Source organism: Galeopterus variegatus, unplaced genomic scaffold, assembly GCF_000696425.1.
Source record: "Galeopterus variegatus unplaced genomic scaffold, G_variegatus-3.0.2 Scaffold3, whole genome shotgun sequence".
NCBI lineage: Eukaryota > Metazoa > Chordata > Mammalia > Dermoptera > Cynocephalidae > Galeopterus > Galeopterus variegatus.
Genome location: NW_007726114.1, coordinates 1290459 through 1307952, shown reverse-complemented (window position 1 = coordinate 1307952; position 17494 = coordinate 1290459). Strand labels below are relative to the sequence as shown.

Sequence of the window (17494 nt, the reverse complement as noted above, 5' to 3'; positions counted from 1 at the left end):
CAAAAAAAAAAAAAAAAAAAAAAAAAAACATTAGGAAGGTAACTATCAGAAGGAGTAATCACCAAAATGGTTTAAAGTAGCTCCCTATGCATGTATGAAATGATGTCACACACTGTAGCATTATTCATAATTGCAAAAAAACTGGAAACAACTTAGATGTCCAACATGAGGGGAACAGTCAAATAAATTATGGTATGCCCATAAAATGAAATACCAAGCAGGTGTACAAAAGAATGAGGAAGCTTTCGTCATACTGAAACTGTAAAATCTGCAAGATACATTATTAGAAAACTGGTGAAATATGAACAGTCTGTAGTTTAGTTGAAAAAAAAAAAAGATGTATTGTTAGGTGAAAAAAGCAAGATCAGAATGATTAGTATGTTATCATTTGAATAAAAAGGAGTGCAGAGGGGATGTATATCTGTGCTTGCAAATGCATAGAATAACTCTAGAAAAATACCTAAAAAACTGCCTCCCCAGAGGGGAACTCATGGTTAGAGGACAGAGGTGGGAGGCAGACTTTCCACCATGTACTTTTTTATAGCTGTTGAATTTTGAACCATGTGAATATATTATCTCTTCTAAACAAAATAAAAATTAAAAACAACAACAACAACAATAAAAGCTATAGAGGGAAGAAAAGAAGGGGATCAGAATGGAAGTAGGAACTAGCACAATCTCCTAAGGTCTATCGAAACTTAAAAATGTGTATAACCTGTGATTCAGCAAACCCACTTACAGGAATTTTTTTTTTCCTTTTTGTCTTTTTTCATGACCGGTAACGGGATCGCAACCCTCGGTGTTGCGCCCGTACCGCGACCGGCAACAGGATCGCAACCCTCGGTGTCGCGCCCACACCGCGCTCAACCAGTGAGCGGACCGGTCTCTATATGGGATCCGAACCCTTGGTGGGAGTGCCACTGCACTCCCAAGCGCTGCACTCTACCGAGTGTGCCACCGGGCCGGCCCCACTTACAGGAATTTTATACCAAAATATGAATATGCAAAGATATGCACTTAGTAGTAAAGGGTTTTTTAATAGAGTGGGGGGCTGGCTGGTTAGCTCACTTGGTTAGAGTGTGTTGTTGGTAACATCAAGGTCAAGGGTTTGGATCCCTGTACTGCCCAGCCAACAACAACAACAAAAGAATAGAGTGGGTGCTTGATAAAGTCCTTCTCCCAGATAGAAAAACTGTTTAGGCAGAGAATGGAAGTACTAGAAGAACCAAGGCAATGGTTCCCAAATTTATCCCAGTTTTAAAATAATTTATGTATGAAACTGAATTTCTTAAATATTTCATTTCTCCATTAAAAAAAAATTCAAGTGACCTACATTATCTGAATCTATGCAGTTTCCAAATTTGGAGAGCAAGCATTCAGATTGAATGTCTGGACAGTGAAGGATATCACATTATCTAAATCTATGTAGATCCTGACTTCGGAAAGGAGGAGTTTGGATAATGAGAAATACCTATACACATATAAATGCTGATCAGAGCTTCTGATCAATATGAATTCATTTGTTTTATCAAAATAGGTATAATTACAAGGGCCAGCCCATGGTTCACTTGGGAGAGTGTGGTGCTGATAACACCAAGGCCACGGGTTCGGATCCCTATACAGGGATGGCCGGTTAGCTCACTTGGGAAAGCGTGGTGCTGACAGCACGAAGAAGTCAAGGGTAAAGATCCCCTTACCAGTCATCTTTAAAAAAAAAAAAAGTTATAACTACAATAAAAACTAACACAGACAACATTTAGTTAGATAAAGATAGAATGCCTGTTGGACTTTTTGAAATAATAGCTCATAAAAACACTCTTCATAACCTCTGGGATCCCTCAGAAAGAGCTATCTTCTGTATTTCCAGGAGCTATTCCACCTTTTTCCTTAGGGTATACACCCAGATAACACACCCTGCAAATACAGAAAGTGAACTGGCATAGACATCAACCAAAAAAATTCCTCACTTCAGAGACAGGAGTTGTTCATTTGTTATAGCTATTTTCATAAAATAAAGGAGAGCAGTCTCTTCCCAATGGTTGGGGGAAAAGGCCAAACTCAAGCTTGAAAACATTCTTAGGCAAATAGGACCATAGGAGGCTGGCTGGTTAGCTCAATTGGTAGAGCACAGTGCAGATGACACCACAGTCAAGGATTCAGATCTCCGTGCTGGCCTGCCACCAAAATAAAAACAACAGGACCACAGGAAACAGACAAGTATCCTTGAGAGACTAATAGGAGCACAGACTAAGTCTTCTAGAAACAAACATCAAGAGATGTAAAAGCCTATACAGTCTTACCCTAAGCTAAAGCAAGACCCTGGGAATGAAGGACTCAAATAATGTTGCTCTGCACATCACAGGAGGGCAGACAAGACAGCTGGGCTTATCTAGCTAAATTTGATTTGATAAAAACCCTTGTTTCTCAACCAAATTAATATTTACATGTCTTCTAAGAAGTTTTTGAAGACAACAAGGAAGAATGGCCTGCTATATAGTAACTGCTAAGGTCTACAAATAGGCAAGTGTTCTTGGCTATTGCTAAATGAAACTTGCATTCTGCAAGGCACTCTGAAAATGTACAACCTCCTCGAAAGCAATGGTAGCCCCACTTACAGGAATTTTATACCAAAATATGAATATGCAAAGATATGCACTTAGTAGTAAAGGGTTTTTTAATAGAGTGGGGGGCTGGCTGGTTAGCTCACTTGGTTAGAGTGTGTTGTTGGTAACATCAAGGTCAAGGGTTTGGATCCCTGTACTGCCCAGCCAACAACAACAACAAAAGAATAGAGTGGGTGCTTGATAAAGTCCTTCTCCCAGATAGAAAAACTGTTTAGGCAGAGAATGGAAGTACTAGAAGAACCAAGGCAATGGTTCCCAAATTTATCCCAGTTTTAAAATAATTTATGTATGAAACTGAATTTCTTAAATATTTCATTTCTCCATTAAAAAAAAATTCAAGTGACCTACATTATCTGAATCTATGCAGTTTCCAAATTTGGAGAGCAAGCATTCAGATTGAATGTCTGGACAGTGAAGGATATCACATTATCTAAATCTATGTAGATCCTGACTTCGGAAAGGAGGAGTTTGGATAATGAGAAATACCTATACACATATAAATGCTGATCAGAGCTTCTGATCAATATGAATTCATTTGTTTTATCAAAATAGGTATAATTACAAGGGCCAGCCCATGGTTCACTTGGGAGAGTGTGGTGCTGATAACACCAAGGCCACGGGTTCGGATCCCTATACAGGGATGGCCGGTTAGCTCACTTGGGAAAGCGTGGTGCTGACAGCACGAAGAAGTCAAGGGTAAAGATCCCCTTACCAGTCATCTTTAAAAAAAAAAAAAGTTATAACTACAATAAAAACTAACACAGACAACATTTAGTTAGATAAAGATAGAATGCCTGTTGGACTTTTTGAAATAATAGCTCATAAAAACACTCTTCATAACCTCTGCTCCCGCTGAGGGTTCGGATCCCACATGCAGACCGGTTCCCGCTCACTGGCTGAGCGAGGTGCGGGCGCGGCGCCGAGGGTTGCGATCCCGGTCCGGAACGGGCGCGACACTGAGGGTTGCGATCCGTTGCCGGACACGAAAAAAGACAAAAAGAAAAAAAAAAAAAAAGAAGTAAAAATCTAGAAGGGCCCGGGGCCGGCCTGTTGCTCACTCGGGAGAGTGCGGTGCTGATAACACCAAGGCCACGGGTTTGGATCCCACATAGGGATGGCCGGTTTGCTCACTGGGTGAGCGTGGTGCTGACAACACCAAGTCAAGGGTTAAGATCCCCTTACCGGTCATATATAGAAAAAAAAAAAATCTAGAAGGGCCAGTCTGTGGCTCACTCGGGAGAGTGTGGTGCAGATAACACCAAGGCCACGGATTTGGATCCCTATATAGGGATGGCCGGTTAGCTCACTTGGGAGAGTGTGGTGCTGACAACACCAAGCCAAGGGTTAAGATCGCCTTACCAGTCATCTTTAAAAAAAATAATAATAAAAAATAAATAAATAAATAAATAAATCTCTAGAAAATATGTGCTCCTAGCATTCAAGAAACAGCTTAGGGGCCAGCCCGTGGCTCACTTGGGAGAGTGCAGTGCTGATAGCACCAAGGCCCTGGGTTCAGATCCCATATAGGGATGGCCGGTTAGCTCACTGGGTGAGCATGGTGCTGACAACACCAAGTCAAGAGTTAAGATCCCCATACCAGTCATCTTTTTAAAAAAAAAGAAAAAGAAAAAGCCTAGTGGAGAGAAAGACATATACATACAACACAGCACAGAAGTAAAAAGCCATTCCATGTTGAGAGAATTTAGACAAGGAGATCAGAAGGGATAGGAACAGCTAAAGAGATTTCATGAGAGCTGGGACTTGAGTTTTTAAAAGAGGAAGAAGGGCCGGCCCAGCGGTGCACTCGGTTGAGTGCAGTGCTTGGGAGCGCGGCGGTGCTTCTGCCGAGGGTTCGGATCCCATATAGAGACCGGTCCGCTCACTGGCTGAGCGCGGTGCAGGCGCGACACCGAGGGTTGCGATCCCGTTACCAGTCACGAAAAAAATAAATAAATAAATAAAAGAGGAAGAAGATTAAGATAAGTTCAAAGAAAAGGTGAACAGATCAAGAGGGGATACGTGAGGAAAGACCCAAGGCAGGATTGGCCAGGACACATTAGGGAGACATGAAGGCTAGTGTGGCTGGAATGTAGAGTCTTATGAAGGGGCATAGTGGTCAGCAAGACTGAAACAGTATATTACAACCAACATGTTATATGAGACCAGTGTTTTACCCTGATATCAAAACCAGACAAATATGTCACAAGAAAACTACAGATCAATATCCCTAATGAGTACAGACATGAAAATCTTTATTTTTTAATGTATTTTTATTAGCATATTCATTGTTACAAATCATATTCTTTATGCCCCATATTCAATCTCCCCCTCTCCTTCCCCCCCCATAACCATAGATTTGTTCTCTCTGTCTGATAGATTAACTGTTCCTCTGTTGGTTTGTTGCCTAGATGATCTGTCCAGTACGGAGACAGGTATGATCAAATCCTCCCCTATTATAAATCAGATGCTTCTTCTATTACTCTGGAGTGTGCTTTGTGGAGAGAGAGGACCTCTTCTTTTTTTTTGGTCTCTGCTGGTGCCTCTCCTTGTGTCAATGCAGTTGAGAGTCTGATGTGTCATCTGCACAGTGGCTGTGACTGCTGCTATAGAAAATAGCCACTCTTGTGGCAGCCATGGCAATTGTGGTGGCTATGGTGGGCTACCCGTGTAGAGATGGTATTTTGGGGTGCTCTTTACCTGGTTGCAGCTGGGTTCAGTTTCCCGCAGCTCCATGCCTGACTCTAAGATGTTACTGTGGAGCAGTTGGGGGGGAAGGGGAGAGGGAAAGGGGGAGGGAAATAGGATGGGAAAAGAAGGAAGGAAGAGGAGCATGATCAAGGCACTCCCCTCATTCCGGCAGGGGAGACCCTGCAGGGGGCTTCCAACAGCAGCTTGGTCATTGCTGGGCTGGATGCAGATATCAGGGGGGCATGGCTAAAACCCTTGGCCTCCCCACTGCCCTGGCTCAGAGCCCAGGGCACTTCCAGTAGCAGCTCAGTGGTCATCACTGGGGCTAGTTGCAAATGTCAGGGGGTGTGTGGCTGAGGCCTTCGTCCCCACACTGCCCAGACTCAGGGGCCCAGGGTGCTTCCTGTGGCAGTTCAGTGGTCGCAAATGTCAGGGGGGTGCGGCTGAGGCCCCTAGCCCCAACCGCCCCAGGTCGGGAGCTTGGGATACTTCCTGCAGCAGCTTGGTGGTCGTCCCTGGGCTGGCTGCAGAAGTGGGGGGGCGGAGCTGAAATCCCCACCTTCCCCTCTCCCCAGCTTGGGAACCCAGGGGGCTTCTGGTCCTTCTCAGTTTTATAGGTGTTCTTTGGTGGTGTTAGACCTTTACTAGTTAATATCAAACTTTGTCTCTGATCTGTGGGTATTTTGCTTTTTCTTACAGTTCTGTGTTGATAATTTGCTGTTCCCACCACTTAAACTCTGCACTGGAACTAATTTGTTGACCTTTGCTTACTTCTAAAATGGGGGAACTTCCTGTGGGGACCAGAACTTGAGCCTTGTGGTTGAGCTAAGCTAAATTGCTTCATTGCTGCTGACTTCCTGGGAAAGGCTTTTTGTGCAGCTCAGGTTTGAATTGTTGGCCTTGTATGTACTTGCAGGTCTTATGAGGTCTGGTACACCTGGGTTGTGTGGAAACTCTGATCTTGGCCTGAGTCTTATCAGCAAACTGCACCCCCTGGAGTTCTGTATTTCTGATCATCTCCACTGAGTGGTCCTGCGCTGATTCGGGGGCAGATCAGCTGTCCATGCTGTGCCTCAGTGTTCCCCAAGTGCGACCATCTCCACCACCACCTGCACTCCAAACACTCCCATGGGACAGGACGTGCACTGCTCCGTTGTGATGACTCACCAGCCTCTGAGTCGCTCCTCTTTTCAGTTGTTGTAGCTCCTCGCTCTTATATGGGTCTACAGGAACCCTGTTAGTGGTCTTGCTTGCCTGGGGACCACTAAAACCCTTTTCTCCCCTGCCATCTCCAAGCAATTTAATATGAAGGGCACAGCTGTGGATTTTGCCAGCTCCCCCTCTGTGTGCTCACCATCTCCAGCCTTGAAGCGTCCGGGGCTCGAAATGGTGAGAGCAATTTTTTCTTTCTCTCATCATGGCTTCTCCTGCCTTCATGAACTCTGAAAGTTTCTCCTCCTCTTCCCGAGTTCTAGCAGCCCCAGCGTGGCTGTTGTTACTTTTTAATAGTTATAAATTAGTTGACTTGTGGGAGACAGTGACACTGTGGACTGTCTATTCTGCCACCTTAACCGGCGACACAAAAATCTTTAACAAAATACTAACAAACCAAATCCAGTAACATATACAAAGGATCATACACCATCACCAAATGGGATTTAATCCAGGAAAACAAGTTCAATCTATAAAATCAATTAATGTAATAAGCCTTATTAACAGAATAGAGAACAAAACCATATGATCACCTCAATTCACACAAAAAACCAGGTGATAAAATTCAACCCCATTTCATGATAAAAAAACATTTAACAAACTAGGAATAGAATAGGACTTCCTCAACCAGATAAAGGACATCTGCCAAAGGACATCTATGAAAAATTCACAGCTAACATCAGACCTAATGGTGAAAAGACTAAAAGCTTTCACCTAAATTCAGGACTAAGACAAGGATATTTACTCTCGCCACTCTGTTCAACATTGAACGACAAGTTCTTGCCATGGCAATTAGGCAAGAAAAAGAAATAAAAGGCATCCAGATTGAAAGGAAAGAAGTATAAGGATCTCTACTTGCACATAACATGACCTTTTATATATATATATATATAAAAGATCTTTATATATATATATATATATATATGTATATAAATAAAATACCATAAAGAATCAACAAAAAACTATTAGACCTAATAAATGAGCTCAACAAAGTAACAGAATACAAGCACTATATACAAAAATTGGTTGTATTCCTATACACTAGCAATGAACAACCTGAAAAGGAAATTAAGAAAACAATTCCATTTACAAGAGCATCAAAAGAATACTTACAAATAAATCTAAACAAGAACATATAAGACTCATACACTGAAAACTACAAAATATTGCTGAAAGAAATTAAAGACCTAAAGAAATGGAAAGACATCCCATTTTCATGAATTAGTGGACATAATACCATTAAGGGGCTGGCCAGTTAGTTCAGTTGGTTAGAGCATAGTGCTGATAACATCAATTTCCAGGGTTCAAACTCTGTACTGGCCAGCCACCAAAAAAAAAAAAACTTGCCCAAAGCTACAATAATAAAAACAGTGTGGTAATGCCGTAAGGACAGATATATAGATAGAATTGAGAGTCCAGATGGTACCAAGACTACTCAACAAGGAAAATCGGTCTTGTCAACAAATGGTGCTCGGACAGCTAGATAGCCACATACAAAGAAATGAAGTTGACCCTTACCTCATACCATATATGACAATTAACTTAAAATAGATCAAAGACTTAAATGTAAGAGCAAAAACATAGAGGTCAATCATAATGACCTTGGATTTGGCAATGGATTCTTAGATATGACACCAAAAGCACAAATGACAAAAGAAAAAATATAGAGTTTTCTTTTTTCGGCTGATGAAAATGTTCTGGAGTGTGATACTGGTGACTGTTGCACAATTTTGTGAATACACTAAAACCCACTGAATTGTATGCGTTAAAAGGATGAATTTTATGGTACGAAAATTATATCTCAATTTTTGAAATTTTAAAAAAAGTGGCACGTAAAGAAAGAAATTTGAGGGCCGGCCCGTGGCTCACTCGGTAGAGTGTGGTGCTGATAACACCAAGGCCCCGGGTTCGGATCCCATATAGGGATGGCCGGTTTGCTCGCTGGCTGAGCGTGGTGCTGACAACACCAAGTCTAGGGTTAAGATCCCCTTACCAGTTATCTTTAAAAAAAAAAAAAAAGAAAGAAAGAAAGAAATTTGAGTGCCAAGCAAATGAAGTTATATTTCATGCTAAAGGAATTGGGAAATCTCTGATGATTTCTGAGTAGAGTGAGAAAAGGTCAAATGAATGGTTTATGACCTGAGCACACCCTGGATCCAGGACAGGAAATGGCTTGGCTTTACTCCATAATTACTCTGACTCCTAAGTGAGAATTTCTTTTGATTACGTGCATAAGCCTACTCTAACTCAGTTTAAATGAGGGCACTGGTTTGCCAAAATTTTAGCTTTTTTGATCTATGGAAAAAGAATCACTAAACCTATTAAGATACTGTATCAGTCTGTTTTTGTGTTGCGATAACAGAATACCTGATACTGGGAGATTTATAAAGAACAGGGGTTTATGTGGCTTATGATTCTGGGACAGCTGCATCTGGATCTGGTGAGAGGAAGTGGGGGGGGAGAGAGGGAGAGGGGGGGAGAGGGAGGGAGGGGGGACAGAGAGAGAGAGAGAGAAGCCAGTCTGGTAAGGATCTACAGGATATGCTGGAAGGTAGTGGCTAAAGGTAAGTCCAGAGACAGCTAAGATGCAATACAATCCAGCAAAGGAATGAGAGGAAAGTATAATTCCAGAGACATTATGAGAAAATAGCCATAGATATGAATGTGACAGACTGATGATTGAATGTGGGTAAGAAGAAAGAGAGAAGAAATGATGAATGATGAGAATGGTTTGGAATTTAGAGTCAGAGCTCTGACTACAAACTGCATATTAGGATGTGGCGAGGGATGCTGTTATTCAAAATCTGGTAGACAAGATGCTTGGACTCACTACTTAAAATGGACAGATAAGGAAATGGGCCAGAAAGAGAAATACTCAAGGAAACTACACCTTCTCTTTAGGGGGATGAGAGGCATCACTGCAAGAAAGGACACCAGAGTTTTGCCATGGTGAGAGTGAGTCCCTGGCACCCTGGACACATGCCCAGTGGTTCTCATACAAACCAGGAAGCACCAACAAACCTGAGAAACATAATCTCTTTTTAAAATTTTTTTGGTGGCTGGTCGGTACAGGGATCTGAATCCATGACCTTGGTGTTGTAACACTGCACTCTAACCAACTAAGCTAACCAGCCAGCCAAGGGAAACATAATCTCTTTCTCTGCCAGGCCTATATCCCTAAACCCCACCCTAACCATTAGATATAGTCCTTCAAGCTCCAGCTGAGGTTGAAGAGATAGATATACAGGCTGAAGCCAGGCTCTTCCTATTTTATTTTGCCCCTCCTGCCCAAGAGCCACTCTTACCTTCAGGTCGATGATCCCACTCTTCTGCACTGGGAGGTAGGTGACCTGAAAACCCTCAGCTTCCAGTGAACGGCAGGAGTCCAAGACACATTTATGTTCTGTCTGGGTGGTGATCAAATGCTTTTTCCGTGACCTATAGAACCTGGCTACACCCTAGAAATTGGTGGTGGTGGAAGGAAGGAAAACATACTCAGAGGGACAGCAATGACTTCAACCTCATTTGTAAGGGGAAAGTGAGCAAGGGAATTATGCTCCAATGCCAATTCTCTGACGCCAACTGAGTGTTCTACAATTCAATTCAATTCAGACACTAACTACTCAGAGTTAGTAAAAACCCCCCAGGCTAAGGGCTTAGTCCCACAAGACTGCTCCCACCTCAGATGCCAGATGCAAGTCTGAGGTGTCTCAAGCCACCCATACTTCTGCCTGGCCGGCTATAAATGTACGACTTACTATAGCTCTCTAAGGGTCAATAATTTGCTAGAATGACTCATATTTGTTCAAACCCATAGAATGTATAACACCAAGAGTGCATCTTTTCGTTTTGTTTTTATTTATTTTAAGAGTGAATCTTAGTGTAAGTTATGGACTTTGGGAGATGATGTATCAATGTCAGTTATAACAAATGTACCACTCTGGTGGGGGATATTGATAACGGGGGAGGCTATGTGTATGTGGGGTCAGGGGATATATGAAAAATCTCTACTGTCATTTCAATTTTACTGTGAACCTAAAACTTCTATAAAAAATTAAATCTATTAAAATAATAGCAATATTAATATACAGATAAATGTATGTGTTTAAAAATTTAGAGAAATATACGGCAAATTGTTAAAATTATCTCTATGGGGTTAAATTAAGGAGTTCTACTCCATACTATCTGAACATTTGTAATTCATTCATTCAGGAATGAATTATAAGTCATCCATCCAGGAGACTATGAGGAATACCATCATAGCTATTGTTAGCAATTCTTGACCTGTTCTAGGTTTGAGATCTGTGGAGACTTCCAAAGCAAACATTTTCAGAGTTTTGAAAGTGCTCCCCATTCCAGAAACCATCCCCACCTCTGGAGAGACCTCTACACTGACTTCATGGTCTCTGTAGTATGAAGAAAGGATGCCTTCCTGATAAAAGGATCAGGCAGAGTGCTGGTGGCTCTGGAGACCGTCATCCCAGGCCCCCTACAGCTAGGCCAAGGTCAGAGAAACCAACCCTGGCAGCACAGTTGAGAGACAACCACAAGAGGGAGTGAAGCCAGAGTTGAACCCACAGCAGGCCACAATTTCTCAGAGCCTTGGCATTTACAACAAGTAATCCTGGTACCAAGGCCCAGTCAAATGTGATTACAGTCTTTGAATCACCAACATGATTACTAAAAATGGAATTTTACTTGCGTTAGCACCAAGGATCTATATATCCAAGGATAAAATGACAGAGTGGGTAACCAAGTCAATGCCTGCAGAGGGCACCACAGCCACAAGCACTTCAAAATGGAGGCGTCTAAAAACAACAAAATAAAAAAAACTACAAAACGGAGACATCTAAAGAAAGGGGAAGAACTTTTTGCAAACATCTAATCAGAAAGAAAGGGAATGCTGAGAGGAGGGCAGCCCTTAAATCATGTATATAAGGGTGAAGCTGCTAACAAGAAGCAGAGAAACATGTGCAAGTACAAGTGATTCTGAACTTAGCTGCTACTAGATCAAAAGAAGAGGAAAAGAGTTTCAATCACCACTATCCACTCTCTGATGTAGCTGCAATCCAAAATCCAGTTAGTGGCCAAAGAGCCACCTCCTCCCTATCCAACTACCTCGCAGAACTCAGACCAATAGGAGAATAGACATAAGACAGAGTGGATTACAAAGGGTTGAAGGAAGCAACAAATCAGGAAGTGTATGTCTTCTCTTCACGATAGGGTGGGGTAAGTGGATGGGAAATACATATATGCGTCCAAATGATAGGACACTAGCTCCTGAGTCAGGAAAGCCCAGATATGACCTCTGGTTCCCTTCTCTTACCTTAATTGCTATGTTGTTGGATTCAGTAGCGCCACTAGTGAAAATGATCTCACGAGGATCAGCCCCAATCAGAGATGCTACTTGCTGCAAGTCAAGAAAGAGAGATCTATCACATCAGTTCCCCAGGCAGGACTGGGGCTACAGACACAGCTAGAACAGAGCCCTGGAAGTGATCCACCGCCTTTAACCAACCACCCAGGAAGAAGCTCTGCACCTACTAGGGTCAGACAAGGGACAGATTCAGTTACATTCCAGATCCAAGGCTCTTTTACAGCCCAGTACAAAATAATAATAATAATAATATTGGATTTTTATTAAATGCACTTAAATTGAGCTTTTATTATATACAGGTACTGTGTTACTAAACACTTTACCAGCATTGTCTCATTTAATCCACTCAATAACCCTAGCGAGTAGAAACTATTGCAATCTCCTCTTTTTTTTTTTGGTAGTGGCTGGCCAGTAAAGGGATTTGAACCCTCGTGGTGTTATAACACACCACATTCTAACCAACTAAGCTAACTGGCCAGCCCTGCAATCTCCATTTTATTTTTATTTATTTTATTTTATTTTTTTAAAGATAACCAGTAAGGGGATCTTAACCCTTGACTTGGTGTTGTCAGCACCAGGCTCTATCTACCAAGTGAGCTAACCGGCCATCCCTATATAGGGATCTGAACCCTTGGCCTTGGTGCTATCAGCACCACACTCTCCCAAGTGAGCCACAGGCAGGCCCTGCAATCTCCATTTTAAACGTGAAGAAATTGAGGCTTAGAGAAATTAGATAACTTGCCCAAGGTCACACATTTAGCTAGGAAATGTGGGAACTAATCAAATGCCTGCAGCCAAAGTCTAAACCTGCTCTCTGAATCTCTTCTAGAAGGAAACCAAAACCATTTCCACCTCCACCCGCACCTACTAAGAAGGAAATGCCTCCCACAGACCTCACCTCAGAACCTCCCAGACTCCTCTGTACTAACCTGGCGAGCACGTTCCATGGCTGCCTCACTCTCCCAGCCATAAGCATGTGTCCGGGAATGTGGGTTCCCATAGTAGTTGACTAGGTAAGGGAGCATAGCATCAAGCACCCGGGGGTCCTGAGTATAACAGAATTGAGCAAACTCCTTGAGCTCCTAGTCAACTCAGGCCCCACTCCATCCCCTCAGACCTGCTCACCCTGCCTAAATGCACTCCCAACTCTTCAGACACTGCCTAGCTTATGCCTCAAACATTCCTCCATCCCCCTCAGGTGATAACCAAATATTAACCTAATATACTCCCACTCCCAATCCATTTTACATCAGATGGTTCTGCCACCCCCACAGGCAGTCTATAAACATTGCCTTGTTCTCCCAGTTGTTTCTATTCCAGCCAGGCAAGGTGACCTATCAGAGACTGGAACAAGACAGAGCCCAGGCAAACACACTTTCTCACATACTTGTGAAAATTTGCGTTAGTACTGGAGTGCTTATCAGTGCCAGGCTGCTTTACCTCTTTTAACCATTTAATATTTGCCCAAATTCATGTTGTTACTAAGTGGCAGTCCTGCTAATTCCAGAGCCCATGCCTTTCACTACTACTGTAGCACCTGCACTGAAGTGATGTAAGCAAGGTCAATAGCTAGTAAGCAACTGAGCCATTTCTAGCAGACTAGTATTTGAGCCTCCTGATTCCTGGCTCATTGCTTTTTACAGCACATCTCAATGGCTCTCACTTCTACAGGGATTCAGCCATCCCTGTGCATTGTCACTTCTACCACTTTCTCCCCATAAAAAAGCCTTGGGAAAAGCTGCCCGTCCATCCTTACCAGAGGAGTTGTAGCTTGCACATCCATATAGAGAGGTCGCAGCACTGACTCCGGCTCCGAAGCAGTGGCTCTATCTGAGGGAACAGCCGACTGGGGAGCATTGTCTACAACTGACAAAAAAATAAAATAAAAAATGACACGGAGTGGCCAAGTGAGAAAGGATGCAACTATAAACGCAGGGCATCCAAGATAGCAGAAGGTAAAAGCTGGATGGAATGAGGATGATAAGTTTAAGGGATGCTGGGGTCGAATGTCAATGGAAAGGAAACTAAACATCAGAGAACCGAGCACGCTGTAAAAGGAGGTAAGGAACAGAGAGGGACAGGGGTCTTGGAGGGGGACATTGGGGAAATATTCAAATTGTCTCAATATTCAAATTAGAAGTGAGGAGGGCTCTAAAGGGCAAAGCCATTTAGAAGGAATGTGGAGACACAGTAGGTGAGATTTCTTTCAAAGGTTACCAGCTGGACGAGAGCCAGGACTCTAAAAGTTGGCCAGGCCAGGTCTGAAGGTCCAGCCTCCTAAGTTCTGGGGGCCTGCGGGGCAGGATCTGCGGGGTGGCGCGGCGGAGTCAGCCGTTCGGAGGGCCAGCCTGAGAAAGTTTGAGGGGTGCATCCGAGAGAAAGGGTCAGAAGGTCTGGGCAGCGGGACATGACAGGGAGGCTCCGGGATATTCAAGTGCGTGGCCGCGCCGAGGTGGAAGAACCCGCGCCTCCCCGAAGGGTGGCAGCGAGCGGGACCGGGAGCGTACCGCGCAGGCGCAGCCCCCGAGTGAGCGCCGCGGGCCTCGACCCGCGAGCCGCCTTCACCGCCAAGGCCGCTCGCCTCCAGGGGGCTCGTAGCAGCATGGTCCTGGGGGCAGAGCCCACCACCCGATGTGGCTGCAGTCCACAGCCCCACGCTCCCGGAAGTACTGCCCCGCGCTCCGGAAGCGATTGCTCGGGTCGGGAGCGCCCTCCGCCTCGCTTTCCGTGTGAGACGTAGAACTGAGCGACCGACGCCACAAGGGAGGTAAGGTGGGGGTGGCCCGAACCGTGCGGTGTCGTGCGGCGCGTGGGCCCGAATGCAAAGAGGGTGGTGGAGTGTGGCTACGCGCTGATTTTCCTTCCCTGACTTCTCCCAACCTTTGGGCCTACTCCCCTCCCCGCCGCCTCCGTCCCTGCCCGACTCCCTCCTAGCGGCTGGGCCCGCACTTCCCTATCCCTTGGACCTTGCAGATGCCGGTGGCCGTGGGTCCCTATGGACAGTCCCAGCCAAGCTGCTTCGACCGGGTGAAGATGGGCTTTGTGATGGGCTGCGCTGTGGGCATGGCGGCCGGGGCGCTCTTCGGCACCTTTTCCTGTCTCAGGTGAGGTGCGCGGGCGGTGATCTCCGGGCGGGACTACTGGAACTTCCCACAGCACTCCACTCGGCCTGGAGCCTCAATAGAGCCTACTTTGTTCTAGTTCCATCGCTGTCCTGTACCGAGCGAGACTTATCTTTTAACCATCTTCAGTCTGAAAGGACAGGTTGGAAGCGTGATTGCTTAAGAATTTGGGCTCTAGAGTCAAAATCCTTTCTGGCCAGAACTTCTCTTTACTTGTTCGGTGACTTTAGACAAGTAAAGGCTGGGTTTTCTCCAGTATAGGATTGGGACAATAACTCCCACGTCAGTTTTAAGAATGAAACCAGCACACTTACGATCTGGCACATATTAAGTGCTCAGTAAATGGTTATTAGTATTGCTGCTGCTGTTTTTATTTCCACTTGTGTATAACGAAACAAACTTGTTGAGCAGTTTTCCTATCCCAGGAACGGGATATGCAGACGAAGCAGATAAAACTCTATACTCTGGTCATTTTTACATTTAGAGATCGTCATTCCCCTTATTCCAAGATCATACCATTTATACTAAACACTTAACATATTAAGCACTGTGGTAGTTATTGTAGTTATCAAGGCAGTCTGAGGGCCCTAGAGACCCTGATGGATCGATCCTTTTTCTTGTAATTACCCACTCCGGGTGGGAAGAGTGTGTCTAGCAATTGGCAGATGAGATACAGGGGTTGCCAGACTTTAATAGTGCTCAATTCATCGTTATTAGAAGCACAGATTAGAAGTTAATATTCTTCCGTGTATTTTTGTTCCCGAATGGCCCCAACTTGGTTTTCTCCTCAGGATCGGAATGCGGGGTCGAGAGCTGATGGGCGGCATTGGGAAAACCATGATGCAAAGTGGTGGCACCTTTGGCACATTCATGGCCATCGGAATGGGCATCCGATGCTAACCAGGACAATAGCTGCCTGCTACATCTACGCCTTTTCACCAATCTCAGCCCGTGTGCTATATATATAATAAAACCAACTCTTTGAGTAGTCTCAAGTGTCAGAGCCATTTTCTTCTATTATCCAACTTAGCCAAACATCTTTTAGGCTAAAAAGAGGTGGCCTAGGGCCGACCCTGTGGCTCACTCGGGAGAGTGCGGCGCTGGGAGCGCCGAGGCCGCGGGTTCGGATCCTGTATAGGGATGGCCGGTGCGCTCACTGGCTGAGCGCGGTGCGGGCGACACCAAGCCAAGGGTTACGATCCCCTTACCGGTCACAAAAAAATAAATAAAAAGAGGTGGCCTAATGAGTAGGGTTGGTGTGTTTCACAAGACTGCTAATCCAAAATTGGAATGTTTGGGGGTTCTGGTTACCTTCCATAGATTCTAGTAAATTCTATTACTCAATTCAACCCTGAAGCTTGGTGCTATTAGCACCATTTTAAAGGTAAAAAAACAGAATCAGAAGTCTAGGTTGCTGCTGGCTTTATCAGAAAAAGAACAATTAATCCACTATGAAATAAATTCTAAACACTGGCCACCTCTAAGTTTTCAACTGGCCAAATTAAATCCCAGATGATTTTCCAACCGGCCATCAACAATGTAAACTATACAACCTGACTTCCCACAAAATTCTGATGCTAGAGTGGCTTCAGTAATGAAGTGCCCCTCACCTGCCCAGACCACAGCCTTGGTAGATTTTCTGACTTGCATTACCCCTCAAATTTCTACTAATCAAAACTTTAAAAGATGGTAGTCAATGTAATGATTAAAATACAAGAAAATACATGAATATTTGGCAGGAATTAGATACTACCAAAATAGTTACAGCAGCTGCAGCGTTCCCAACCAAAGAATGAGATGCTGTCTCACGAGTTCTAAAGGATTTCACTCAGAATGGCCATTTGAACTGTTTCCTAGGCATCACATGATACGAGTTAGTAAACTCTACCTACATTTCTTCTGAACATCATTTATAAACCAAATTTCGTTCTGTGATGGTAGACACTTTGGCCACCTCTTTTCAACAGACATCAAATAACTAAGAAAGGCCATGTTTGTTGGCCTACTTCCCTGGAAAGGAATAACAAACTTGACAGAACTTAGTTCAAGGTCATTTATAAACCAAATTTCGTTCTGTGATGGTAGACACTTTGGCCACCTCTTTTCAACAGAGATCAAATAACTAAGAAAGGCCATGTTTGTTGGCCTACTTCCCTGGAAAGGAATAACAAACTTGACAGAACTTAGTTCAAGGAAAATAAATAAATAAATGCAGCAATACCAGGTGATATTTCGGAAAGAGGGGGAGAATTACAGCTTAAATCTCTACCCCACTAACACCAAGATCAAAGGTTTGGATCCCCGTACTGGATAGCAGCAGCCGCAGCAAAAAAGTTTCTACCCCAAACACTGCTGCCTAGTATTGAAAAATAGATAACTTGAACCTAAAATATTTCTTCAGATTAAATAACTACAGCAATTAAGGGGAAAAATAAAACAGGTTAAAAATATACCTGAAGGCTTCGTATAAA

The 17494-nt window shown here is 43.9% G+C and overlaps 2 protein-coding genes across 2 annotated transcripts in view; one reads left to right on the top strand and one right to left on the bottom strand.

The window, feature by feature from the left end:
* The window catches only part of NFS1 (NFS1 cysteine desulfurase), a 20243-nt gene extending 5716 nt beyond the window's left edge, over positions 1–14527 (bottom strand). Inside the window, exons 1-6 of the mRNA XM_008572797.1 lie at positions 14409–14527; positions 13658–13767; positions 12831–12947; positions 11851–11934; positions 9654–9982; positions 5322–5376 (exon numbers count right to left, since the gene is read on the bottom strand). Of these exons, the coding sequence (XP_008571019.1) occupies positions 5322–5376; positions 9654–9982; positions 11851–11934; positions 12831–12947; positions 13658–13767; positions 14409–14505 (792 nt within the window). The 5' untranslated portion in view covers positions 14506–14527. The remainder of the gene's footprint in view (positions 1–5321; positions 5377–9653; positions 9983–11850; positions 11935–12830; positions 12948–13657; positions 13768–14408) is intronic.
* A 49-nt stretch (positions 14528–14576) lies between these two features.
* Positions 14577–16014, top strand: ROMO1 (reactive oxygen species modulator 1). Its single transcript, XM_008569597.1, has 3 exons — positions 14577–14668; positions 14875–15005; positions 15815–16014. Exons 2-3 carry the CDS (start codon positions 14875–14877, stop codon positions 15921–15923), a joined length of 240 nt encoding a protein of 79 aa, XP_008567819.1. The 5' UTR covers positions 14577–14668; the 3' UTR covers positions 15924–16014.
* Positions 16015–17494: the final 1480 nt, after the last annotated feature.